We start from the raw sequence: 27,958 nt of genomic DNA on the forward strand, positions 1-27,958 counted from the left end.
GTTTAGGAAATGAATTGAATCGCCTTGAAAGTATGAGGGGCAGCCTAGCGGTTAGAGAGATGAAAAGGTGGCTTCAAAGCCAATAGAAGCAACCCCGTAGAAGCGGCCCTTTTCACAGGCGAGGCGGCTGTGCGCTGATCAAAAGTATTAATCTGATTACCTGTTAAACAATTTGCAATTAATAAGAGCCCTCTGTCCACAAACGCACACAATGAGTGTTCATTTCAAAACAGATCTCTCTAAGGCCGTTCTAATCAAACACAGTTGCTCTCTTCCTATCAATTCAACCGTATCTATCCTATCCTCTGACTAAAATAACCATCATCTCAACCAAATTCTCTCTTGGCAATCCCCCTCTTTTTCATCATCCTAATCACGCTATAGGTCGTTCCACGCGCACTTAATCTTCCCATTTTTCCCATCACAAAACCTGCAGCTGAAAAATTATATTGAGAAGCTATCGAAGATATGAAAACATTAAACAAATCCCTTACAGTATATAAGAATAAAAAGTCCTTTGAAGCAAATAAAGAGCAATTATACCATGATAGGAAACAAGTTACAGCACAATATTTGGGGCCGGTGTCACCGAAACATGAACATGTAAAATGACAAGCAAGATAGAAATAACGAGTCATCTAGAATATTCCTGGTACAGTACCAGAACGATGCCTTGTGCTTAGTTTGCCAGAAGTTGATATTCCAAGAGACTAGGTAGTAGGGAATAAGGAAGGAGAGGGTCACTATGGATAGTAGTTTGGAGGGGTGACCCGAGAGGTAGAAGGCGGCCGCTGCTCCCAAGAATAGACCAAGTACAGTACTGAACACATCGCCGTGTTCTAAACAAAACAGCTAAAATTATTTTATCGAGCAAATGGGTAGAAAAATAGAACTCAATGCCCGTTAATCAGTCCTAACTCAAATTAAGTCTCTACACACTTGAAAATCTGACCAATAAATTAGTAGTCCAATTTTTGAAACAAGGTGGAGAAGACGAGAAGCTGCTCTACAATTAATATCGGATCAATTCAATATTTTTTGGGAGATATGAAATCAGTTAAATTATATATTACTTAGAAATATGTATACGTCAGCCCAATATATTTCGGCGAAAAGCCAAGCCATAATTTTAAATGCACGACGTAAATCTTTATTGGAGCTTTTCGCTGCACAAAAAGAAAACAATCAACGTCAAAACAGTTCCATGCAAAATAGTCCCACCCAGCCATCTGGTTACGCGCCAACGCATCAATTAACAAACACAATCTGTAAGTTATGTACCTGATCAGAAATCTATTTTGATGGCGCTTTTGGCGACAGAAGTCCTCTGATTATATTTTTATAAGGCACAGATGACTTCAATCAATAGTAGAGAAGTAAAAACACGATTGATTCAGACAAAACGGATTTTAAGAGAGATCCAAAAATACATTCAGAGATGAAAAATAAAAAATCACAAAGTCAGAAGAACTGGAATACTATAACAAAGTAGAAAATTTGTTTAAAAAACAATCAATAAATTGTAAAGTGGTCTAACCTTTTCCGAAGAGATGCAATAAACCACTCCTCATGGTGGGATCATTGAAGACAAGGAATGTTAAGGCCACCAGGTATATTCCATGGCAGGAGACGGCTACGTGTCTGACAGTGGGATGGATACTCCGTCTTTGAGGATAGTTTGCATAGCCAGACGAAAGTAAGAGAAAGGAGGCAAACTGCAACATGAGCCGACTACTGTAGTGCACCTAGAGCATCAAAAGCTCAAATTTTCTCTTAAGAACATTATGCTAGTTGCAACAATCGGCTGCATTTTTTAATAATCTTCATATCCAGACCCTAGGTTTACTGCTAATGCTTGACATCAAAAAGTTCTAGACAGCAGCCATAATTCCCATTACAGATGTTTACAAAAATGGAACTCAAGTTCAACTTGGATTGTTGTCTAGTTCAAATTACTGAAACTTCAAAGGGATCGAAGTCTGCATCTCTAATCAAAGTCCGCACTTTTCTCCCCGCCAATTGGAGTTCAGCAGCTTCAAATCATGACACGCAAAATGCTCAAGCAGAAATTCTGCATATAAAAGGCGCACACGACGACAATAATTCCTTCCTTCATTCGAGAGCAATTTACAAGAATGCGCATTCTACCTTCTGCCATTCTGGAGGGTTAGCCGATACTGAGAAGAAAAAGTAGTTTGCAAGTGGTTGCTCAACTGCCAGAATGAGGGAGAACAGACGGGGTTTGTACTGGAATATCAGGAACGTCGTGCATGTGATCACCACTCCTAGATGGACGTACACCACGCCATTGGACACATCGTAATTGTTCCTGAAAGCAAAAAAGACTTGACAGTAATAGCTCATCACCATAGATCGATAAGGGATGTCAGGAGACATCTTTTTGACAAGTCTCTCCATGCAAATACATAATTGTAATTGACTTACTTACAAACTTTACGTTGACTGTTCTGTTATATGTATTTGGAAAAATTCATCATTATAGATCTCTTAGAATATTGTACTTTAGTTACGGTCACTGTAGTTGTACCCATACGAAACAAAGTTTAATCGATCCAAAATTTCCTTAAGAAAACGGCATCATATTTATGCGAGACTGGGATATTTTTCGTCAGACCAACTAGGAAAATTTTCAAAACGTCCTAGGAAAGAATGGATGGTATCGTATTAAATCTCTTGAAAGGCAGAGATTAACGTTAACTATGTATCTTTTCCAGCCATTTGAAAATCTAGTTTTCAGATTTTTTCTGGAATTCCTGATAGTCTCCTGTAGAATTTATGTGCGCATATTAGCGTCTTTGTGAATGACACATTCAAAACTAGCGTTTCCTCCATTTTATTCAATGTTTACCCACAATTATCGGCAACATTCATAACAACTTGTACATTATTTTTGCAATAAATCAAATTTGTGCTCATGTTTCATTAATATACATTCTATTCAGATCTCAATGTCACCATCTCAAGTCACCATGTGCATTTCTTTTGTATATCTTTTCTCATTCCCCTTAAGTTGTCTCACTATTCTGCATATTATGTCCTTTGATGTTTCACTAATGTCAGAATTTATTCATGTATGAGTTGACTTGACGCCCCCCGAAATGACTGACTACCCTTTTAGGGGAGGCGCTTTCTTTTAATTGACGTTTTTGTTTTTTCATTAAATAATTCCCCTTTACCTCATGCATTATTCAGCTCCTCTGTTCATTATCATCATTATGTTAAATAAAACCTAAATGAAACGCTATTGTTACTGCTAGTAAAAAGCCAGTTTTCTAATCACTATAATTATCTTCAAATCCATAACATAAGACTTTCTAAGAATTCTTTTCAGCTCTTTCGTTCGTTAAATATACCACTATACTTTGAAAGCTATTTCTTTTCATAATACTCATTCACGAGTAAACAATAACTATAAAATGTAGATTTAATGATTCCGCTCAATCAAAGGGGCGCCAAACAATATACAAAGACGAAAAATTAGTCACAGGAAAGAATCGCGTCATCTAATTTAGGTACAAAATCGGTTCTACTCACCTTTTATCTTCAGAATACTCTGCCAAAAACATGAGCAGCGACAGAGCATAGAGGAAAGGATATCGGGTAAGGTAAAGCCAGGGTAAATATACACGTAGCTTCACACATGCCCCCCGCAGGCGCTCCATCAGCGATGCCATATTGCTACACTATTTTGTCCTAATAGTCAAATTGAAATCAAGATATCAGCAAACACAATGACGTCATCTGACATCTAAAATTACAATCTTAACTTATCTTCTAAACTAAAAGTTGACTCTAAACACAACTAAATAATTAGCAGTTAACGAGTCAAACAGCACACTGATCTTTCAAAAGCTACAAACTCGAAATCAAACGTAAGTTGTAGTGTTGTAAAATTACTACAGATGATGAGAGCGCAATTGATGATTTCGAACCTTAGCCAACGAATGAAAACAACTCGCTTAACAGTCAAGTATGCTTAAATAAAATGAACAGAACCAAATCATTCATAAAAAGATATATACGCCACAATAGAAGGCCAATAAGAACTTATTGTTATTGTTGAATAAGCGATAAGACTACAAGAAAGACAAAAAAACATTGTCAAAACATAACAGACTAAACGTCGGAAGAATTGCTCTCGAACGACCTGAGGGAGCTCTAATCAATTGCAGCCTGCTTCAGTCGGGGTGGGGGGGGGGCGAAAAGGGACTAAGAAGTTCAATAGCGGGCTTCAAATAACCACATTAAGTGTTAATATATACCACTATTAAGATTTAAAGTGAAAAATGGCACCAGTTTCGGCGCATTTTTCATTTGCCTTTGAGTATTAAATTGCCGCCAACTGAATTCAGCTGCTTGAAATTGTGATTGAGAGGAAATTTTAGATCACGCAAAACGCAAAAAGTCAAGGGCGTAAAAGTCCCTCGAAAAGTCAAAATTGTCAAGCAAAATTTTGCATAAAAATACACGTTTACAATAATAGCTTCTCTACGAGAGCAATTAAAAATCAACATCTATTTTTTTGAAAAGAAGATGAAACTCAAAGTCATAGAAAGAATTGACTGTGAACTGAAACAATTAAATCAGTTAAAATAATTCATAATAGCAGCCTGCCCCTAATGCGATGAACGATAAGACAACAAAAAGTAAAATAAATACTATCAAAACCACAAAATCGTGACAATATTTTGAAAACAAAGAGTGTCAATTTCATGACAATCACAAGCCCTAAACTTAAACACCAAATTAGGGATATTTAAGCCTCAATAAAACCAAGAATACTGTCATTAATGATATTAGCTGAAATAACAAAAAAGGCAAAATCAAATTTTCAGTAATATTTTATGATAACAAATAGTGAGAAAGTAGAAAAAGCATTAGCTGCCCGTCAATGAGATCAATCCTTTGCAAATAGGCCCAATTAGAACACCAACTTCTCATTCCACTTTAAAGGTACTTGAGAAAAAACACGCTTCAGACCTACTCACTTTTTCGAATGCTATTCCAATGTGATTAAAATCAACTCTTATTTGACCACTCTATTTTGACTCGAAAAAAAAATGGGAAGCGATCTTAAAAAAGAGCACACCGATACAGTTCAAATACTTTGGATTGTTAAGAAACTTACAATAACCTCATAAATTTCGGCGAAAAATTAAGAGAGTATCAATTGTAAACTTCCTATCAAAATTTTCAATTTGAATTTAAGCAAACTCCCAAAAATGATTTAACGCAAAAATGCGTCAAAAAAAATTTCCATAGCATCTAAACTCCAAAAAAACACGCATTGGGAACAAAAGAATCCTATTATAGCCTTATTAGAACGAAGCGCTGACCTCAATGTCAAGCAAGCGACGTTTTAATCGCAAAGAGTAACAAGATCAGACTTCATTAAAATTCAAATAAGGAAAAAACAGACGTGAATTAGCGAAATTAGTCCTCCTAGATTTTACGAATATATGCGGTTGTAAAAAAGACGGCCTATTTGGCTGAAAGGGCGTAATATTTTATGATAACAAATAGTGAGAAAGTAGAAAAAGCAATCCAATATCCAACAGAACAGGAAGGATATTGGATTAAAAAGAAAGTCAACTAAAACTACTCCAAATTAGGCCATAAAAACTTAATAACACGCGCCTTTCCACTAACTGAACTACCTATTGGATACAATCAATTCAATATAAAATTTGTGAAAACTTTAATTTTTAGGTGCCATTTTGCTATCGATGTTCTATAATGAGCCCTTATGATACAGGAGCGAACAATAAATCACTATCAACGGAGAATAGAGAAATCTCAAAGGACCTTAATATTTGTGCTTAATGACGAGAACGAGGTAAGCCATTAATCATCAAAAATTAATCCGAATCAATTAAAAATAAATTAACAAGACATGACTCAAAAAGGGGGTTCAGAGAAACCTTAAAAACCTTAACATTTGCGCTCAAAACCAATCCGAGTGAAAAGTCACCCATGATCAAAATCCAATCAAATCATTTCGAGATTTACTGAGCCAGAAAGTAAATCACATGACTTCACGCACATGAAAACAATAAAAGAGTAGCGACAGAGCGGTATAAAATTGGACCATTGGAGGCTTTCAAGCAAAAAATGAGTTTGAGACAATGAAGCCAAAAAATAGAACGGCAGGTCCTGAGTTACAATTCAAAAGAGTTTCAATCACTGAGCAAAAAACTAGACGCAAAAACACTCGCGATGGCTTTGGAAAACCATTTAGAAAAACCCTAAAAAATTTAAACGTAATAATAATGGAAGCCAAACTTCGCATGTGAACAATTAACCACCATTGACAAATTTTTGTTCGAACATCATCTTATCACTTAAGTTAAATATAAAAGAAAACAACTAAAGCCCCAAAACGACTCACTATTTCATTTCACTTCATTGCTCTTTGAGGTCAAAAACTGTTGAAGAGAATCGAACCAATGCAAAATCTTTGTTTGAACACCATCTTCTCACTTTACTTAAATATAAAAGAAAACAAATTACGCCGTAAAAGCACTCACTTTTTAATTTTACTTCCTGTTTCTAAAATGTGAAAAACTGCTAACGGACCAAATTTCCGCATAATTCAAATGAGAAATCTCTTTTCTATCGTATCATTTACTTTTTAATTAATCTTATCCAAAAGAAATACAATCGAAACTCATATCAAATTAAAGACTATTTTAAACTTTCAACAATTGCAAAAAATCGATAATAAATACAAAATTTTCTAATAGCTAATGCAAAACAATTCAACTCAATAGAAAAGGATAATTCAAATAATAAAAATGAAGAGTAATTTGAGGACTAAAATCCAGTTAGACACAAATAACGATTTAAAATCTACAAAAACTTTTTAAAACCATAAAACAGCTTTGAGGTAAAGCAAGAAGATCAATTTTTGCTTTAAAAGGTGAGAAAAAAATCCTTGCCTAGCAATACAAACAATGAAAACCAATTGAACTTAACTTCGCGAGTGACATTTCTAATTTGAGATGCACACAAACACAATTGTCGATCAATCAATTGTGTTTAGTGCTTCACCACTTCAGTCACAATACTCTTAATCGGATCAGAAAAGAAAAGCACGATCAACTAATTTCAGGCGAATTGCTCTCAAACTATTGGCTGGCTTTGGTAGTAGCCAGCTGGTGCTTAGTGATGCTAGCATGGGGGAGTCAAGCGATGGGGGGGGGGGTTAGAGTTGGGAAGGCTGGACGAGGAGGAAGGTGGACAGGGGAGTGCTGGGAAGCGGGGGGATGACTGAGACGGTTAAACTTAAAAGAATAAGAACCACTCTTCACACCATTAAATTGTCTCCTCAAAACATTTTTGGAGAATCGCATACTTAGAGACTACTAAGGCGTAAGGCTCTTAGAAAGCTACTAAGCCTCCTTAATTCCATCCTGGCTTTACCTAATTATCCCGTTTTTGAGGACACAAAGTTAAAAAAAAAGTCAGACGAAAAATTGGTCTAGCGAAAAGCGCATAAAAAAGACCACAGGAATAATATAATTGTTAGAAACTTCGTTTGAGACCAATTATACAACTCAATACAATTCAGTTTTTTGTAAGTAACGCAATATAGCTAGGCTCAGCTTAGAGATTCGCAGCTATAAACATAACCGACTAAACGTAGGAAGAATTGCTCTCGAACGACTAGTGGGAGCTCTAATCAATTGCAGCCTGCTTCAGTCGGGGGGGAGGGGAGCCTAAATGAGACTGAGAAGTTCAATAGTGGGCTTCAAATAGCCACATTAGAGGTTAAAATATACCACTATTGAGATTTAAAGTAAAAACTGGCAAAGTAAAAACTGGCACCATTTTCGGCGCTTTTTTATTTGACTTTTAGTATTAAATTGCCGCCAATTGAACTCAGCTGCTTGAAATTGTGATTGAGAAAGAATTTTAGATAACGCGAAACGCAAAAAGTCAAGGGCGTAAAAGTCACTCGAAAAGTCAAAATTGTCAAGCAAAACTTTTGCATAAAAAAGACACACACGTTTACAATAGTTGCTATGAACTTCGTTCAAGAGCAATTCAAAATGTCTCCAGGTTTTCTCAATAAAACAATTTTATGCCACAGCCTCATTATGGAGCCGTTGTAGCAGCCATTCAATATTGTTATTGACAGAAAATCCGAATAAGCATATAATAAAAAATTTTCTGAGCTAACACAACGGCTATATCAGCCGGTTCCAATTTTCCTTCATTTAGACTGTGCTGCCATAATTCTGAGAATCAGAAGTAACAGCAAAACTCAATTAAATCATAGGGGTAGCCATTTGCCCCTCATCGCTCGCTTTCGCTAAATATATGATAAAAATGTATTTAGAGAAATTAGCTTTCGTTCTTTTCCTCGTCTGACTACGTCAGAACTCAAAAGATAAGCGCAAAAAAATAAATTGAATTTAATTCTCAATTTTTAACAAAAAAGCGATTTTATACCACTTTGGTTGCAATTTTTAACGATTTTAAAAATTGATTGGCGCGCAGCATGAATCAAATATCATACATAACTATACATACATAAATAGCTATCAATCGTAGCTTAGTTTAATTTACAAAAACGACAATTGGTATCAACTTTCAGAACACTGCTGCACTATGCTATCTTAATGTCGAACACTATATTGCTCTTCTAAATTTTCGAACCTTGGCCATGCTGTTTTATTTCATAACTTCAACGTGATCATGTGCACAATCAAAAGCGTTCACAATTGGTTCCTCGGCAGAAGGATAGGGCGAAGCAAACTCCGATGCTTTCAACGTGAACAAGTCCAGCATAAATGGGGTATGTTCACAATTTAAGAAGCCATCCAATGATTCCACATGCTCACAGACTTCAGCAAATACATTGAGATTTTGGTCTTTCCCGGCACTAATTTGGAACAACTGCTTGGTTGACGTAGTTAAGTTATGACCTGCAATAGCACCGAATACTTCTCTGAAGTCAATTTGATTGGCTAACAGCACCAGACTACACAACCAATTACACAGACAATCTTGCAGCTCAGCTTGATGTTTGTACTCGTCAAAATTACTCAGGGTCTCACTATTGACTAAAGCGGTTACAGCCACGTCGATGCACCTCATGTATAAGGGCTCAAACTGAATGCGAGCTTTCATCGACTGGAAAGCTGTGACAGCATTTATTTTGACCTTGAAATTGGGACACGTATCTATTGAGGTAATCAATGACTCCTGGAGAGTTTTGATGTGCTTATCTTTTAACCGCTCAATAAGAAGTGAATTTTGAAGCACCAATCCTGCAGCGTAACATGCATTCCATCGCACTTTAGCTAAACACGGTCCACTGACTAAACTATTGAGGGCATCGAATGCTGAATTGAGAAATCGGTCAAAGCCCGGATGATTGTCAAGCAGTTCTTCATTGACACAGTATAAGATACTTCCGATTCCTCTAACTGCATTATACTTGCACCGGTCTTGGTCCTGACTGCTTCTGATGCAAGCCTGCAGACATTCACAGAACACTTTAGGAGTGAGTTCCAAAAGGAAATTCGGATCTGTATCTGACAGGGAAATGAAATTGTCTGACAAATTCGCAAGTGTCCACGAGGCTCTCGATCTCACATACCTAAAGCGCATTTATCAATTTTAGGCTCTTTACCGTCTGCGACCCCCCGTACGCTATGTGCTCCCCAAGTTACAGAGCAAGTTTCATTACACGATAAATCATTGTAAAAATTTGGCACGTGCGTCTGGGGGTGTAAATGATATGCACCCACTAAGCTGAGAGGGGGGGAACAAACGGAAAAAATCCGATTTTCACTTCCAGGAGCAACTAACCGGTTGTGGGTATACAAGCACTTAAAGACGTCACTGAAAACGATGAAAATAATTTGAAGGAAGTCAAGAATGACTTCCGATAATTTCCGATTTTTGATTTAAAAGTTGCAGTTCGAGTTCAGAATGTCACAGCCATTAAGCTATGATTGCGGGAACATAATGCTATATAAACAGACTGATTTGTAACAAATCTTGCCACCAATTGAAACATTGATTAATACTTCTCTCTCTCACATCAATACACAGCTTATCAGGTTACTGTGCCCAGCTAAACGCACAGCTGCACACACAAAAATTTTTCTGCAAGGCGGCCAAACAAAAATAGAGACAAAACAGCAAAGGGACAAGACACTGCCAAAGAGACAAGAAAGGGCCAAAGAGACGAAAAGCCAGAAAGAGAGAGCAAAGGAGAGTCCCGAAAAAGAGTAGCTAGCAAGGATCAACAGGGTGAAGTTCCAGGCCCTAGTTTTGAAGGAGTCTGTTTGAGTGCCGGCAAAGTGCCAAACCAAGATTGAAAACATTAATTGTTCTAAATTTGTAAAAAGTTACTTTCCTAAAAGGTAGCTTATTGGTTGTGACGCGCGTGCATTTCCGGATACCGTTCGGACATTTTTTTTGAAAAAGCGCAACCTAATCTAAGACCGTTCAATTTTTGAAAAAGCGCTGATTTGCTGAACAACGTTCAGATTTTGATTTTAAAACATTGTAATAAACCTGTAGAGCAGCGCAAAACATAAACTCTAGAAATATGGTTGAACTTGATTGAAAAATGATATAACTTTGGAGAAATAATCATGCTAATAAGGGGCGATACATGTAGAGACTGCCCTTGAGTCTTTGAAGTTATCGCAACCTGGGTTCCGCTAAGGATAACACCCGACCTAGAGGATCCTTTTACAGTTGAACCATGTAAGGACGTGGCCTGGCCGTTTCTGAGTGACCAGTAATGACATAGACAAGAGGGTAGTGTGTGCATGTAGGACCTTTTTGTTTGCCGACCTTTTAATCCTAGTTCTCCAAACAGTTGGTTTTTGTATGAAAGTAACGAGTGAAAAAATTTTGAATTGATAAATTGATTAGAGACTAATTATTGCTTTGAATTGATAGACTGGTTAGACAAGAGATGAGTGATAAGAACGAACGTGTCCAATTCAGTGGGAAAGAGCAAGATTTTTTGTACTTTTCTGAGCAATTTGAAGCTCGCATTTTTGTCCTTAAGTTGTACAAGGTACTTGATGGTAGTAGCACTTTTGAAGATTATGTCCCTTCTACACGCCCTAACGCTTCACGAGCCGAAAAAGACGCAGCTGTAGATAAAGGGAGAGAAATTTTTAAAGAAAAACAAATGCAAATATGGTATGAGCTTGTTTCGGCGCTGGACAAACAGTCAGTTCTTTATCTTAGGCCATATAAAGGAGAAGTGGCTCAAGCATGGGATGTGTTAACTAAGAGATTCCGTAGCTTTGAGAGACCTAGATTACAAAAGTTAGTGAGCGAACTCACTAGCCTTGTTAAAAGAGACGACGAAAGTCTAATCGAGTATATAACAAGAGCAGAGGAACTACAATTTAACCTTAACCAAGTCAACCAGGGTTTGAGTGAAAAAATGTTCACATCAATTCTACTGAAAGGTCTGCCGAACGAAATTGATAATTTTGTCACACTTATTAAGTACGGTAGTGAGGATAAGTCACTTGATGAGTTGAAGCGAGATCTGATCAACTTCGACACTGAGCGAAATATAGAGAGTGATAGGAAATTCGCAAGTGAAAGTGTCTTCCTAACAAAGCAGAAGAGGTGCCATAACTGTAACAAGTTTGGACATATTGCAAGGTTCTGTCGCTCAAATAATAACCGGAAGCCTCATAAGCCACAGCCTAATACCAGCAAAGTAATTCAATGCTACAATTGCAACAAGTTTGGACACATAGCTACAGAGCGTACGAATAAAAAGTTTGAGTCATGCCAGGCGAAGCGTTAGAAATGAGAAACAGAATTTAGCAAAAGATGAAGAATACTTCAGTTCCTTTTTATGCCCAGTTGATGATGAGGGAGTAGGACTAGTGCTAGATTCGGGGGAAAACAAGTCACATGATAAACAACAAGGAAAAGTTTATCGATATCGATGATAGTTTCTCGGGCAAAGTACTGAACGCAAACAAAACAGAGTCTGAGATTTGTGGCCGAGGTACAGTTGCATTTTTAGTTAAGGATAGTAATCAGGTTAACAGAAAAATTATCTTAGAGAACGCCTTGTTTATACCTGAAAACTCACACAGTCTAGTGTCAATTAGTAAAACTTAGAGAAGCAGGAGCTGAAGTTTTGATAGGACCAGAACTAAGCATAATCGACAAAAGCGGTCTCGAGTACCCATTTAGGCAGGAGAAAAATTTGTTCATTTGAGACTTTAGTGAGATTGATAAAACTTGCAAGGAAATTGCTTACTGTCCAGTAGCTTAAAAATGTGGCACAAAAGATTGGGTCATAACAATTTTACGGACCTTAGCAAACTAGTTGAACACGTTGAAGGAATGCGTATCAGCGATAGTTCGGTAGATGTATGTGAGATTTGTGAGTTGAATAAGGCTAAGAAACAACCAATAGCAAAAGATTGCACAACAAGAGCACAAGCAGTGTTGGACATTGTGCACACAGACATCTTAGGGCCTATTACCCCCCGAGGCTGTAGATGGCCACAAGTACGCGATAGGATTTGTTGAAAGCTTCAGTAGATATTGTAGGGTTTACTTTATGAAGTCAGGGGACGAGACTCTAGAGAAATTTCAACAATTTTGTGCAGATGTAGGCCAACCTTTAACTTTAGTATCAGACGGTGCAAAAGAGTACATATCTAACTACTTTAAAAAGTTTGCCCGGCTAAAAGGAATCAGGCTTGAGAATTCTGCGGCATACACGCCACAAGAAAATGGTAAAATTGAAAAACTTTGGGACGTCACTGTTGGAACTGCTAGATGTTTAGGAGATCAGGCTTCTTTAGAGAAAAAGTATTGGACTTATTCGCTCAACATGGCGTTCTATTTGAAAAATTTTTGCTATCATTCGGCAATAAAGAAAACCCGTCATGAAGCCATGTATGGTGAGAAACCAAATCTTAGTTTCATGAAAGTGTTCGGTTGTGTTGCTTACCCTTTCATAGAGAAACAGTTCAGAAACAAAATAGACAGAAAAGCGAAAAAGGGAATTTTCTTAGGTCATGCACTCGATAGTAGATCTTTTCTGATAGGAATAGAAAACGATCGCGGTGAGCTTAAGGTTCAGAAAACAAGGAAAGCAAGGTTCGACGAGAACAACTATTACTTCGGAGTGAAAGAACAGGCAAATCTAGAACATGAGGTAACTAAAGAGATGAGTGAAATAGTTTTTTTAAGTGAAATTTTTGATCAAAATTTGTTACCTAAAAACGCAAAAGAGGCGCTCAAGAATTAAAACTGGAGGAAGGCAATGCAGGACGAATATAACTCACTGAACGAAAATAAAGTTTGGGATCTAGTTCAGAATAATGGAGCAAAAGTAGTGAGTAGTAGATGGCATTTTGGAGTTAAATATGGTCCGACGGGGGAGATAAGTAGGTTCAAAGCAAGGTTCGTGGCCAAAGGTTACAGTCAAGTTTTAGGTAACGATTTTCATGAGACATACTCACCAACAACTAGGTTGTCAACAATTCATTTAATTGTGAGCTTGTCTGTTCAAAAATGGTCGAAAAAAAGACAAATGGATATAAAAACTGCATATCTTAATGCACCTATAGCTGAAGAAATTTACATGAAACAACCAGAAGGTTTTGAGCAATTAGACAACAAAGGAAAACCTCTTATTTGTTTAATGAAGAAAAGTCTTTACGGTCTTAAGCAGTCAGGAAGGAATTGGTATCAGACATTTAGGAACTTTTTGGCAGCTAAAGGTTTTGAATCTTCGGTTCATGATAATTGTTTGTTCATAAAGAAAAGGGAAAGACAACTTCAAGGCGCAGTGTTTTTTGGTAGATGATATAATAAGCTGTGAATTTCAGGAAAACTTCTCGTCTTGGTTCGAGAGTGAGCTGTCTAAGAATTTCAAAATAAGTGATTGTAGGGATCTTTGTTGGTTTCTTGGAATGAAAATTGTAAAAAAGGAAAATTCCATTGAAATCAACCAAGAACAGTATATTGAAAAGCTGTTAGAGAGATTTGGACTAGAAAGTTGCAAATTAGTAGAGAAACCCCTTGCAGAAATAAAACACAAGAGAAGACTGCCCTCAGGAGGGGAGTGAAGAACAAGAGCGCATGAAAAATTTGGATTTTAGAAATTTAGTGGGTTGCTTGAATTATTTAGCTTGCTCAAGTAGACCAGACATTGCTTTTGCAGCAAATTTCTTAAGTTCTTTTGTTGAGAATCCAGGGGAAAAGCACTGGAAAGCCGGAAAAAGAGTTTTGAGATACCTCAAAGGTTCTAAGTCAAAGAGTTTAGTTTTTAGGAGGGGAGACAAGTTAACCTTAGAGTGTTACGCCGATGCCGATTGGGCGGGAAATTTAGACCATAGGAAAAGCACTTCAGGATATTGTTTCAATCTTAGTAGTAGCTCAGCCGTTGTCAGTTGGTCAACAAAGGTTCAAAGATGTGTTGCTACATCAACGGCAGAAGCCGAAATGAATTCCTTAGTAGAGGCAACAAAGGAGGCCATTCAATTGAGAGATCTGCTTCAGGATTTAAGCGTTGAGGTACAAAAACCTATTGAGATTTTCGTTGACAACCAGGCATGCATAGCGCTCAGCAAGCAGTCCACTCACTATGGAAAAACAAAACACTTTGCACTTAAACTTCATTTCATATGGGAGCTTGTAGAAAGGGGAGAGCTAGAATTGAAATACTTGCAAACTAACCTGATGATTGCAGATGTCCTCACCAAGGGGTTAGGGAAAAAACACGCTAGGTTTTGCGCGGCTCTCTTAGGTGACACCCAACCCGAAAGGAGGGGTGAAGGAAGTCAAGAATGACTTCCGATAATTTCCGATTTTTGATTTAAAAGTTACAGTTCGAGTTGAGAATGTCACAACCATTAAGCTATGATTGAGGGAACATAATGCTATATAAACCGACTGATTTGTAACAAATCTTGCCGCCAATTGAAACATTGATTAATACTTCTCTCTCTCACATCAATACACAGCTTATCACAACTCATGTAGTTTAAACATAACTATATCATAACTATATCAGAAGGATTACACGCAAACGACTGACGCCGGATTATCTTGCAGCCTGCTTAAGCGGGTCGGGGTGGTACCGGGTTAGTATGTACAAAAGGGCTTCAGATTACGGTTCTAGTGCCCATATAGGCCGCTAGTAAGATTTCAGCTTGATCATGATTTGACATGAACTGCCACCACTAGAGTTCAACAAACTAATTGTGGAATCTTTTCCGTTTGTGCCCCACAAGCTTAGTGGGTGCAAATTATTTGCAATAATACGTGAAGTCAGCAAAGAAATAGAGGAAAGCAAGAAGAAGACTGACAATAAATTAGAAAAAATCAAATTGATTTAAGCAACAATGTCCCTAATAAAAGAGAACATATAAAACGCAATAAATAAAGAAAATTTGATATCCGAAAATTCTCGACTACCAGAACCGTTCTCATACCCTCTCTCCTCATCTCAGACAAATATTTTGCAAAAAAAATGCAAAAAACAAAGCAAATACAATGCAAAAAACTACGCTTTTGGTTAAATTTTAAATTTTTTGAGAAACCAATAGCACTAAAAAACCAACCAATAGCAATCAAAAACCTAAAACAGGGCAACTAACACTTCTTTCATTTCCAATTAGCAGACGTTAAACTCGGGAAACTAACAGATTAACTCTAAACAACCATTATTGTCTACCGAAAGAAAATTTAATCACCATTTACGAAATACAAACCTTTATAGTTGAACATAAACCGACTAGCCTCGGAAAAATTGCTCCTGAATGACAGGTGGCGCAATTTAATTCAGCTGCTGTAGCCTAGATAAAATTTTCTTTATGAGTGCCAAAACATCAGCCGAAGGTAGGAGTCGAAAGCCGACATACTGAGACCCATTCCGTCACCTCGACGGCGGTATTAACCAGTCGTCTATCAGGGCCTTGTCATCTACTCTTTTAACAATCGGTTTTGTTCGAACAACAAACTTCATTTGGAAAGAGAGCAATTGAAACCGCTCAAAAATCAAGAAAAGCGTAAAAAAAGTCTCTTGAGAATTCAAAGATTATTCAAGAAGAAATGCGCAAAACGGGCGAGCAAAAAATTTGCATTAAAAAACACACGTGTACAATAAGTGCTTCTCATTCGAGAGGAATAAATAAAAAACAACCGATAAAAGTCGAGCTAATTGATCTCAAATGACTGGCAAGCGGTTGTCTTAGTCACCACCCAGCTGTGGCTTAGAGGCAGGCTTTAGCGTAGCTGAGGGGGTAGGATGGAGCGGGGGTCGATATTGCGGGTCAACTGGTGGAATGAGTTGGAGGGTGAGGAAGCGGGGAGTGAAGTTGGGAGGTGAACTGGGGGGAGGGCCTGAACAACGGAGGGGGACCACCCTTAATACCATTAAATGTCTCCAAAACAGTTTCGCTGAATCACAGAGACTAGTAAACATTACTTAGAGACTAGTAAACATTAAGGTGCAAAGAGAAATTTAATGCTATCCGGGTTTTACCTGTTTATCCCAGCTTTGAGGACCAAAGTCAAATGGTCAGATAAAAAAGCAATTAAACATTTTCTACAAAAAAAAACTTATCACAAAACGTGGGGAAAAAAAGACCCATACTGTTGAAAGCTTCATGTTGCTTAAATTTGGCATGAGCAACAAAATTAAATCTAAATTGGAATTAAACACATCATTTAAATGAACAAAGCATAAATGAACATAAATAATTTCAAGCAGAGGCAACTATATAATGTTCAAAAGAAAAATTGTACCACCACTCAAAGCACTTGGGCATTACCAGTTTTCCCCCTTTTCCCCCTTTCAGAGATGGAAGTTATCTCAAAATATCATAGCACTAGTTTTCGTCACAAGCTTGGATAGTATTAAAACATCAGTATAAATAAAAGAATTGAGTCGGATTGCTTCTCCAATGAACTGATATGGTGCTGATTTCTTCATATTTGCAACAATATATAGATAGCAAGATCTAAGTAGATTAACTGACAATGGTCACTTTTGAATGGTATGCCACTATAACGCCTCATTAGAAATCCAAAATCTTGCATTAAAGAGACAAAATCACCCCACAAAAAACGAGAAAAACGGGCAAATAAAAAACATTTGTTTTATTAAAACAAACAGGGTCGAAGAAATAAGATCAAATTCGTTAGAACGTTTGATATGAACCTAACCAGTTACCACTAATTATAAAGCTAGTAGAACCTGTCATTAATTAGACTAAGAAACCAGGCGAACAGAAATAACTAAGTAACAAAGAGAAAAAAAGATAGAAAAAACGCTGAAAATTTGGAAGTAAGTTGCGACACCGTAGTCAAATTTATTGATTTCAATTAAAATTAATAATAAAAAATGAATCACGTACCATTAAATAGCCAATGGGGCCTTCATTAATGCGACTAGAAAGGACAGCAAAAAACAAAATTCTATTTATCTAAGAGTGTTTATCCAAGACAAAAAACCATTAACAGCTCTTTGATCAATTTCCTGCATCAAAAATCATGCAATAAAAGTGATTAACAATAACCTAGAATAATACAAGACAACTAAAATTAATTTCAAGCCAAATATCATTAGAAAAATACAGCGAAAATTCTTCAGAAAAATGAAATTGAAAATAGATATCAAATTGCGGCACGTGAAAACAAAGTACGTTTCAAATACTCAAAATCTGTTCAAACACCAATTTCATACTCTGCATTAACGTAGTTTCAAAAATTTCACGCCTTAAACTAATTGCTCTTTCTCGCCCTCTGAAACTCCAGTGTGACTAGGTCGTAACTTTTGACTTCTCATTGACAAAAAAAAAACAGTTTTACCCGGTCTTTGAAAATTATCCAAATGATTCCGGAAACGACTCGGAGAGTCGTCTCGGTCAAAAAAGCTCTCCTTTCAATTAACTGGTACCGACTTGAGCGACTAAAAACGCTAAGAAAAAAGCTTAAAAAATTAGCCCAAAAAACCAACAAATAAAAAAAATTCAACTAGTTTTTTTAAAAAGTACCAGAATACATAACAACACAAATTTTTTCAGTGCAGCTTTGAATATCAAACTGCTCACACAGAATTAGGTAAGCCATTTCAGGATCACAACCATTCCAAATTCTGATCGGCAACAAAACAAAACAAAATGTACCAATTTTACGTCATTTTTCTCAAAACTAAGTTTTACCTCATTTTTCATAATGGCGTCAGTAACTTCACGATTTTCGAAAACAGAGATTTGTAAGAAAATGAGAAAAATTAGTCCAAATTCTGAAGTTTGTGTCAAATATTTTTGTACCAAAAAAACTGGTATTAATATGTAGAAAACAAGGCCAGAAACATAAGGCTTAAGTTCAGTTATGAATAACTTCAATAAAACCATATAATGAGCCAAAATGCAAACATAGCTGGTAGAATCCCAGAAAAAGCCGCAATAGCTTCGTAGATCTGCAGTCTAAAAAAAACAGTAAAAAAGACAGACCAAAAAAATTCGTCTTTTCATTGAAGGCTCATACGTTATATTTTGATTAAAAAATGTGTATAAGTTTTTGCTGCCTCCATTAGCTCCTCCCAAATAACCTTCATTTAGAGTGATACACAACCATTTGACCTTAGCTCTTTGAATTAAAGCAAATAAAATTCAATTTCAAAGTGAGGAAGTCATTTTTGAGAGTGAGGTAAGTCATGAGTGACCAAAAATTTAATCACGCGAATAAACAACTCGCTCCACTAAGAGCAAAAAATGACGTCACGCAAGAACAAATGCACAAAAAGCAGATTTGAAGTGGTTGTGACGTCATATGGTCGTAACAAAAATCTTGACGAAATAAAAAACATAGCAGGACAAGTCCTGACGTACAATTCAAAGAATTTTCATTGACTATATATCAAACTAGACCTAAAACGGACTAAGCGTGAATTGGAAAAACAGTTTCCACAAAAGATTTAAAAAATTAAAAAAAAACGAAAATCAATGTCAAAAAGCCGCATGTGAACAAAAAACTACAAGCGAGAAAAAGAAATTGGGTTCAAACAAAAAAAACTAGGCCTAGAATGAACTATGAATAGATTGGGAAAACCATTTAGAAAAAAAATCCAATCCAAAAACATAGCTGGCAGATTGCCAGAAAATAGCCGCAATTGATTCGTAGATCGGCAGTCTAAAAAAACAGTAAAAAAGACAGACCAAAAAATTTCGTCTTTTCATTGAAGGCTGATCTGTTATATTTTGGTTAAAAATCTGTATAATTTATTGCTGCCTCTATTAGCTGATCTCGAATAACCTTCATTTAGAGTGACACACACCCATCTGACCTTATCTCTTTGAATTAAAGTAAATAAAAATCAATTTCAAATTGAGGAAGTCATTTTTGAGAGTGAGGTAAGTCAAGTGTGACCAAAAATTTAATCACGCGCATGAACAAAAAAACTCGCTCCACTAAGAGCGAAAAATGACGTCACACATGCAATTCAGTTAAAATTGCATGAACGAATGAACAAAAAGTGGCTGTGACGTCAAATGGTCGTAACAAAAATCATGACGATGAAATAAAAAAAACCAAGAGAAGGCCAATAATAGCCTCAGCTATCGCTGTGCGGCTATTAAAAAATCAAAAAACAGTGAAAATGAAATTGCCGCATGTGAACAAAAAAAAACTAGCGAGAAAGCGAATTTTTGTTCAAACACAGTTTTCTCACTCTGCTTTATAATTAGAGCAAAAAAAATTTCACGCCGCAAAACCACTCGCCTTTTCGCTCCATTTCCTGTTTCGGCTCGACCAAAATCACTACTCCAATTTGACTTCGAAAATCATGAAAATGGGTAAACAGATCTTAAAAAACCTTGCCAGAAGAATTCCGGAAACGACTCGAAGGAGAAAATTGCCCAAACTTATGACTAAACAACTAGAACAACTATTGTGAACCCCGAAACTCCACAAATGCCATAAAATTAACGAAGAATACAAATGGCATTCAACGAAGAATACAAATGGCATTTAACGAAGAATACAAATGGCATTCAAAAACAAATTGAACAAAAAACTAGAAAAACTTAATGACTTTTTTTAAATAGTACAAGGAAACATAAAGCCGAAAAAAGTTCCTTTGCAATTAGAGCAATGCAAGCTCGCAAAACAATGGTCAAGTCGTAATAGGCTAAGAAACTTGCCTAAGATCAAAAAAAGAAAAACGAGCGTGGTTATTTTGCTCATACCTTCTTATGAAACAGAGCGAGAAGTGCCGGTGTCAAAAAAATTTCGAATTTGATCACCGAAACAACTTTTTCAAAATTTATTTAGGTCCCTGAACTTCAGATTTCGTTTCTCGCTCAGTCCATAGAAAAGCAAGTTATTCATGGCCAAATAAATTAATCACTCCATTAAGCAAAAACTAACAGCTAAAGGGTATCGGCAATGACGTCACTCACATAAAAGCAGTTAAGAGCGGCATGCAAATTACTGCTTCGGGGTTTGCGGCGCACAAAATGGGCATCATACGACGAATCAAAATTAAAAACCACAACAACCTCTATCAGAGCCTGCGGCTATAAACAGACTAAAACTACCCAAAAAATTTGCTACAACCGCTCTGAAAATACAATAAATTTGTAAATTTATAAGAGGTCATCATTGCATTATAAAACTACTTATATTGACTTATAAAACTACTTAATTCGAGTGTGCAAAAATCTATACTTCAAATCAATGGATGACCAGGATTGTGGCAATATATCGTCCCAGTTCTAATAGGGAAGGAAAAGTGCCCAGGAGAGGAATATTGCCAGTACAAACTACATTCTTTTGCTCAAATTTAGTCAAAGCATTTCGTTCGTTAAAAGGCAAAGACAATATCTGTGAGCTCAATAACTGACCTATTTGTGTGCGAAATAAGTGAGAATATGGCTTTGCACACATCGGCTATAAAGGTGTAATCTGTCTTCAAAGATGGCAAGAACTGGATGTAACTCCCAAGCGCTCTCAGAGCAGCACCTGCCACATTATGGTCACTCTCCACTGAGTAACCTATCATAAGAGAGACGCAGTACATCTTCCTCGAATGAGGCAGACTCTCGTATACTGAAGGTGGAATCACAGCCAAACAGTCGCAAGCAACAGATCTGATCTGGCTCCTATTTTTAGGCTTTAGCAATTGCGTTAAGGGACCCTCCAACACCTGAAAAAAAATCCGACTTGAGAACTACAGGTAGATGAATAAACTGACAAAAGTATACTAGGCCAATTCAGGAAGCCGTCGAGGGATAAAAGTTTCATTTACATAGGACGGGATTAAAAAACATTAGGGCTATTAGTGAATCGTTACTTGTCCCTGAAAATCAATCACCAGTTCAGAAAGTGTTGCAATTGGAATTGGATGATGTAAGCTTAGCTTTAACCACTAACATGTTGCCAAAACTGGAACAGCTTCTCTTCAGACATCAGCCGACACTTGGCCATCGCCCTAGCAACTTTCTCTAACATAGCCAATACAGCAGTTGTCATCTCGGGTGACTTTTGCTCCTCGAGACCAATGTCAACCAAAGCCAAGATGGCGTCTACGCTCGTTAACATTACTTGGAAGTAGTGTTGCGAAAGTGATGCAATGAAATTGAACGCTGTGATTTTCAGGCTCTCTAGAAAAAAATGAATTTATTGGACGTACATGGACCGGTTTTGCCCTCGTGATGCCAAATTAAGCCTCACACCAGACCGCGAGGCATACTATGTAAATAGGAGTAATGGGTAGATGGTAGCTCCAGCAGTGAAGCAGGAAGGTTGTAAGTACGTAGGTATGTATTTTGTATGTCTGTAGGTAGGTAGGTACAAACTCCTGCTGGTGCTACCATCTACCCATTACTAAAAGGGTTCAAGAAATGCATGAACACAATTAAAACTCTCAAAAGCTCGTATCAAAATTATATACGATTCGACGGCAAAAAAGCGTACGTTGGTTACCTTGATCTGGGTTGTTGCTCTCTTTTGTAATCGGATGACCGTTGTGGATTATGTCCTCCATGATTAACATGGCCCAGCACGCATTCGGGTCTTTCTCAATTTTTCTCCCCGTTGGCTTCTGCTTAATACTGAAATCCCTCGAGTCCCCCGCTCCTGCGCATTGCTGCCGAACAATTTCAGTTTTTGGAGCCGAATTATTAACACCGGGACTAAGCGAAGTAAAACTAGAACCCAAACTTGTTTTGGAGCCCCCAAGAGAGCTGTCCGACAATCCCGTTCCATACAACCCGTAAGAGGTCAGAGGAGTGTGCGCTCCACTACGTATGAAACCTGATGCACTTCCTCTACCAATTCCAGACTCTTCAGATTCATTCAAAAGTTTGGCTCTAGCTGGAGCCTCCGTGTGTTTGAAAATCTCGTACACTTCAGCTAGGGGAGGATCAATGAGAGTTATGGCGGAGAGACATTTGATGGACTCTAGCCTTGTAGCACAGTGGCTTGAATTGAGGAAATTGACCAGATGACGTACTATTCTAGTGAGAAGACCGAAGCGTAGCTTGTGGTAGGGCGTGGACGAGATAAGTTCCGAGAGCGCCTAAAACAGATAGCCAACTTTGCATGTTACCAGTTAGATTACTTTTTGTCAGTGGACGCTATACCATTGTCATTACATTTAAGGATAGCAAATTACAACACACTTTCTTAGCCCGTTCCCGCGGTGGAAAAAATGCGAGACAGTTTTCCACCAAGTGCAAACGAAAACAGTATATCATTAAGCGCTACAGGTCTTGATAGATGAGTCAGTTCAAAGTGATGCTTAATTTAATACGTCCTGACACATTCTCAGACAAGCTAAGAATGAAATTTACTCCTAGGGCCATTATATTGCTATAAAACGTTTGAAAATAGATCTAGGCTCCAGCGGCACAATCCTCTCTAAAAAATAAGTTTTTCCAAGGTCTAATAGGCTCGGGTTTATCGCGATTTTTTACAATACACCACCAAATAGCAAACCTCGGAAAATGTAAAAATTCACCAACACATTTTTTTTTCAAAAATTAATGTTCCGTTTAATGCGACGTTAATGTTATGTAGCACTCAGGACACTTGAGACACTCTTAAACTCAAATAGACAAACTGTATTTCTTTCTCAAGACAGCTGAGGGCCAACAGCATGTGCATGAGCACGTTCATTTAACAACAAAGCTGCTTCAAAACTTGTCATTACCATTCAAAAAGTCCTACCAGACTCTCTTTCATTCACCTGTCTTAATTGCAGTTAATCATTTGCGTTCATTCAATTGCAATCTCGACAGAAGAATGCTTTCAATTACGTGACGAATCGTAAAAAAACTTGCTAATTAATGTAATTGTCCTCACATTTCTCTCAAATATTTGTTCTGCTTTAAAAGCATCGAGTATAAATGACGCGGCTTAAAACCAGATCAAAGGGGTGAAAAGACATCTCATTATGATGAATAACCACATTGCGGTTTCCTCATTAGGCACGTTTGATTATAGCTTGATTATATTATAGTTTTTCCTTTTTGTCAATATTGGCAAAATTTGAGAGAACATTTTTCGAATTCTAAGTTTGCTTAACCGCTAAAATATCCAAAGGCAGCTTTTTATTAAGATAGGAAATACTTCAAACACTTGATTTTTAGACAGCAGAACATCAAGAAAAAGAGGAGCTCGGGTCTTAGAGTACTCCACATACTAGTACAAGCTATTTAAACAGAACAGTTGGCTTGCTTTTCATCAATATTCACAGCCAGCCCATCGCATGGAAAGCATTCAAAACTCAGACAATAAAGCTTTCTTTCTCGGTTCAAAATTCTAAACAGCAGCGCCATAGCCTTCTTTCACTGTGCTGTGAAAAGACGGGGAGGGAGAGAGAGCGGAGACTTATATAGAAAGGCAATTGTATCTTAGATGGAAAACAAAGCTATTTACTCTGCACAAACAACACAGCCTAGCGGGGAGAAAGAGACCCAAGTGTTATTAGAGCAAACATCTCTCACCAAACTGACAACAAAGCTCCCAGTCGCCTAATTCCATAATTCCAAATACTCCGTCAAATAGTCAAGAAACAATTAACTCTTATTCCAAAATGATTGGCAATACCTACTTTCGCTCTATCAAGCCAACAGTGATCGCCTTAATCTGAACTTGTGTCAACTACATATATAAAGACTTCCAGATTTCACAACTTTTCAGCCAACTATCAAAAATGACATTTTGCTCTCAAGGCTGGTTGCTATATTACACCTCAAATGTTGAGATCAGACTTAAGCATATCACAACTTTTATAGCATTCAAGGTAGTAATATATTAGCGAATGTTTGACCACCTACTAAGCCAAATTAGCTGTTGATAGAGTGAAGCTGGCTGGTATTGAAAGTTGATAATTTGGAACAAGGTGACTACTGGCAGCATACAACCAAATTATTGGAGCGAAAACTTTAGACAAAACAAGCAGCAAAGTGGTCTCCAAACAACACAGGGCTCCTCTCAGGAGGCAGAACTGAGTGTACTTTGTTTAAACACAACACTTCATGATACAGGGGAGGAGGGGGCAGAGTGGGTGGGGGTTGGTTGAGGTTGTAACGATTCTTTGACGTCACACTAGGCCGCATTTAACAACAACCAATTCAAAAACAAGGCGATCAATGCAGGAGGCTGTCTTGTTCTCACACACTACAATAGGTGTTCTTAGAACCAGAAATAATCAATGTGAGACCAAAAATAAACAGGACATAAAGACACTTAGCAGACATTTTAATAACAACTAAAACTGTTACTTGCGCGCAAGATTTATTATAAGAAAAGTTCCATTTATTTGGCGGGCAGCTTTTCAGCCCTCAAGGGTAAACCCTGGCTTAAAAAACAAGCACCACTGCGGAATGGTTTATTCTATTAGGACAAAAGTAGAGTGAGTGTAACGATTTTTAATAGAAGCACATTATTTTCTTTCCAGATCCTGAGGTAGCCATAATTTGAAACGGCTATTAAGTTTTATATCTTGCGGCGCAACACAGACTGGAACATCAGTACCGGAGGGGTATCACTAAGGATATCAGAGGACATATTTTAGTAAAGGTCAATTCCAAACAAAAGTCTGCAGTCAAAAGTCGCCATTTTACGGCAAGTGCCATATTTTAACAAAAACTAGTACCAGATCTTAGCTGTCAGACAACTGCATGTCTGGAGTTTGACGCCGTCACTCCAACTTAGAATCAATACATGCGCAACACGTGCCTTTAACTGTAAACAAAGAAACCAAAAAGTGACTATATCGATTGCACGGATGGCTGGCTTCAACGTGATATTCACAAATCATTTCCAGTCACATATCTTCCTTTCAATAGGCAGGTCATATATTAACAATGCACATGCAATAGTACCAGTCTGCACATTTGTAGGTCCAATTAAGCGCTACAGCGTAAAATTTAGACTCAATGCACAATTGAAGAATTGCCAATTTTATGGCTTCTGAACCTGCATCAGTTGAGTGGACTATAAATATATAGGAACATTTATTTTCATCAGAAAAAAAACAAGATAAAACGTTATGAATCAAGTGATAAGACGCATTTTTCCAAATTTGTGTGAATACTTAGGCTAGCCTCGGAAACCACGTACTTTTCGTATTAAAACTGATTTCCCACAGTTTTAAAGATCTGAGCAAATATGAGATACTTCAGACAAAAAAAATCAGGGAAAATATTTTCTTGAAAGGCAATGAAAAGTATTGTTACATTTTTTTAAATTCTGTTATTTTACTGATATAATAAAACTTACAATATATTATCTTTATATAACTTACAATATATAAAACTTACAATATTTTATGCTATCACAAATTAGCCTCCAATTAAAGTCAATGGAGTACAAAATTCATCAGTATGTTGTCACTTTATATGAAAAGAAAATCAATTTTTTGTGAGCCAGAAATTTTCGTTTTCTTTTGCAATCAAGATCTTACGAAGAAACCAAGAACTTCAAGAACCCCAAAATGATGTCTTTCAGTTAGTAAGGGGTTTAATATGACAGAGTTGAGTAAATTTAACAGAGTTGAGTAAATCTTGGATACGGACAACAGGGCGATTCGAAGGAACAATTATTCGTGAAAGGAAATAATTTTTTCTGTGCTATCTTTTGATTTAGTTTTTAACTTCTCCGTTCTTTTGTATTAGATTTTAACGGACGTTAAATTTATGTTTTTCCTATTGATCACGAAGATGGCACATGTCAGAAGATACTGTGATTCGTACCATGATACAAAAAAATTCGGTTATGAGAATAGTTAGAATCTTTTACAGAATGAAATTAAAAACATAAACCGAAAAATGTCGGAAGAATTGCTCTTGCACGACAGGCGAGGCAATTTAATTCAGGGGCTGTAGCCTAGATAAATTTTTCTTCAAGGGTACAAAAACCTTTCCCCCGCCGTGATTCGAACAACTGACCTCCCGAACCGTGACTTCAATCACTTCCGATTGCGCCATCAGAACCTTATTTTTGCTGTGCTGCAATAAGCTTTATTAGCAACTAATATATTAGCAACAAGCTTTACTTCGGAGTGAGAGCAATAGAGATTACTCAAAGATGAAGCACGAAAGCGTGAAAAAGTCAAAAAAGTCAAAAAATGTTCTAGAAGAAAAGCGCGAAATTGTCAAGCGAAAAATTTGCATAAAAAAGACACACGTTTACAAAAATTGCTATGAAATTCATTCAAGAGCAATTAATCATTGGAGTACAATTTGACTGAAACTATTATAAAAGCTCATCACCAGAAGGGCAAAACCTTGAGATACTCTTCAACTAATTTTTGTTTATTTCTCTTTTCGTCAACGATTTTTTTTCCTTCAAAATAATTAAATTTATCGCTTAGTTTCTTTGAAGTAGCAAACTTGTTGTGCTTGCTTCTTTTAAATAAAACTTTTCGATGATCAATTTTTCTCGAAAAGCAGTTTAATATTGCAAAACAAATGACCATGTATATGATTTACAGCTTAAAATTATCAAAATGACACTTAGAATTTCAACAATTCCTAGATCAGAGAAAATCGTACTGAAAATAACTTCAAAGAATTATACTGATTCAAACTCAAATTGTTCGTGAACAATGAAGAGTTTGTCCTCTCAGAATAAAAAGTTTTTGGTGAGCTTGAGACCTATGACGGAACATTCTGTGCTGCGCACAGACTCGCTCGTGCCGTCTTATTTAGCAAAGCAGCAGCAAAATAATTGCTCAAATTGAAACGTGCACATTAGACGCCTTAAGTTAACTGTTTCGATAAACATTATGGGGGAACCATTTGATCCACCAATCCATATATTTGACGCCAAAATATACGATATTGCAGGGTATTTAATTGATTTCTAAGTGTTTCTCATTCAAATTTCGTTCAATTTTGATTTAGAAAATTCCATAACTTTATCGAGATTATTGCAAACAAATTAGGAGGTTTACATTTAGTTCAACTATATACGTTTCGAAAACGATGAGTAGATAAAAATAAAAAAGCGAAAATCGAGGCCAAAATTTGCTATAAGACCAATAGATACCAACATTGATAATCTAGCCGTGATATTGTTATTTAGACAATTTAGAGAACGTTAAGCAAGGAGGCTCAGTAATGTGCGTTTTCAAGTAATGCTCTGCCATCGCTCATCCACATTGTTGGCGTAATTACCTACAAAATGAAGTCGAGAGAAAACTTTCAATATAAAACTGTGTACCGGAACCTCAATGATACTTGATTCTAAAATACAGGCAGACTTGTAAACCAGTGCGGTCATTTTATAATTTCACTAGCATGGACAAAAAGTTGAACTAACGAAAAATTTGGGTGATCGAATGAAACAAAGCTAATACACCTTCTCAAGTAGAAAACCATTTTATCAAGTGTACACCAACTTCTGCTTTGATATATCTTAATCAAAAGTCTTTCGAGTAACCTTGCTCTATAAG

At 36.9% G+C, this 27,958-nt stretch overlaps 2 protein-coding genes across 2 annotated transcripts in view; both read right to left on the reverse strand.

Annotated features, from left to right (window-relative positions):
• Nucleotides 1-431: 431 nt before the first annotated feature.
• LOC142346418 (transmembrane protein 101-like) lies at nucleotides 432-3,800 on the reverse strand. Its single transcript, XM_075398863.1, has 4 exons — nucleotides 3,556-3,800; nucleotides 2,149-2,329; nucleotides 1,538-1,745; nucleotides 432-839 (listed from the first exon to the last, which is right to left on the reverse strand). The coding sequence occupies exons 1-4, from the start codon at nucleotides 3,693-3,695 to the stop codon at nucleotides 586-588; spliced, it is 783 nt and encodes a 260-aa protein (XP_075254978.1). The 5' UTR covers nucleotides 3,696-3,800; the 3' UTR covers nucleotides 432-585.
• A 4,614-nt stretch (nucleotides 3,801-8,414) lies between these two features.
• LOC142335981 (HEAT repeat-containing protein 6-like) overlaps nucleotides 8,415-27,958 on the reverse strand; it is a 29,292-nt gene continuing 9,748 nt past the window's right edge. Inside the window, exons 3-6 of the mRNA XM_075384407.1 lie at nucleotides 21,979-22,573; nucleotides 21,427-21,656; nucleotides 20,898-21,199; nucleotides 8,415-9,628 (exon numbers count right to left, since the gene is read on the reverse strand). Coding sequence (XP_075240522.1) covers nucleotides 8,698-9,628; nucleotides 20,898-21,199; nucleotides 21,427-21,656; nucleotides 21,979-22,573 — 2,058 coding nt within the window. The 3' untranslated portion in view covers nucleotides 8,415-8,697. The remainder of the gene's footprint in view (nucleotides 9,629-20,897; nucleotides 21,200-21,426; nucleotides 21,657-21,978; nucleotides 22,574-27,958) is intronic.

This window comes from Convolutriloba macropyga, chromosome 1, assembly GCF_964194025.1.
Source record: "Convolutriloba macropyga chromosome 1, txConMacr16.3, whole genome shotgun sequence".
In the NCBI taxonomy this organism is placed as follows: domain Eukaryota; kingdom Metazoa; phylum Xenacoelomorpha; order Acoela; family Convolutidae; genus Convolutriloba; species Convolutriloba macropyga.

Bases quoted from the DNA above. Each gene is read 5' to 3' on its own strand.
- LOC142346418 (XM_075398863.1), bottom strand. From the start codon at position 3,695: ATGGCATCGCTGATGGAGCGCCTGCGGGGGGCATGTGTGAAGCTACGT. The intron at 2,330-3,555 runs GTGAGTAGAACC...TTTTGCTTTCAG, and splicing joins GAGTATTCTGAAGATAAAAG to GAACAATTACGATGTGTCCA. The intron at 840-1,537 runs GTTAGACCACTT...TGTTTTGTTTAG, and splicing joins ATTGCATCTCTTCGGAAAAG to AACACGGCGATGTGTTCAGT.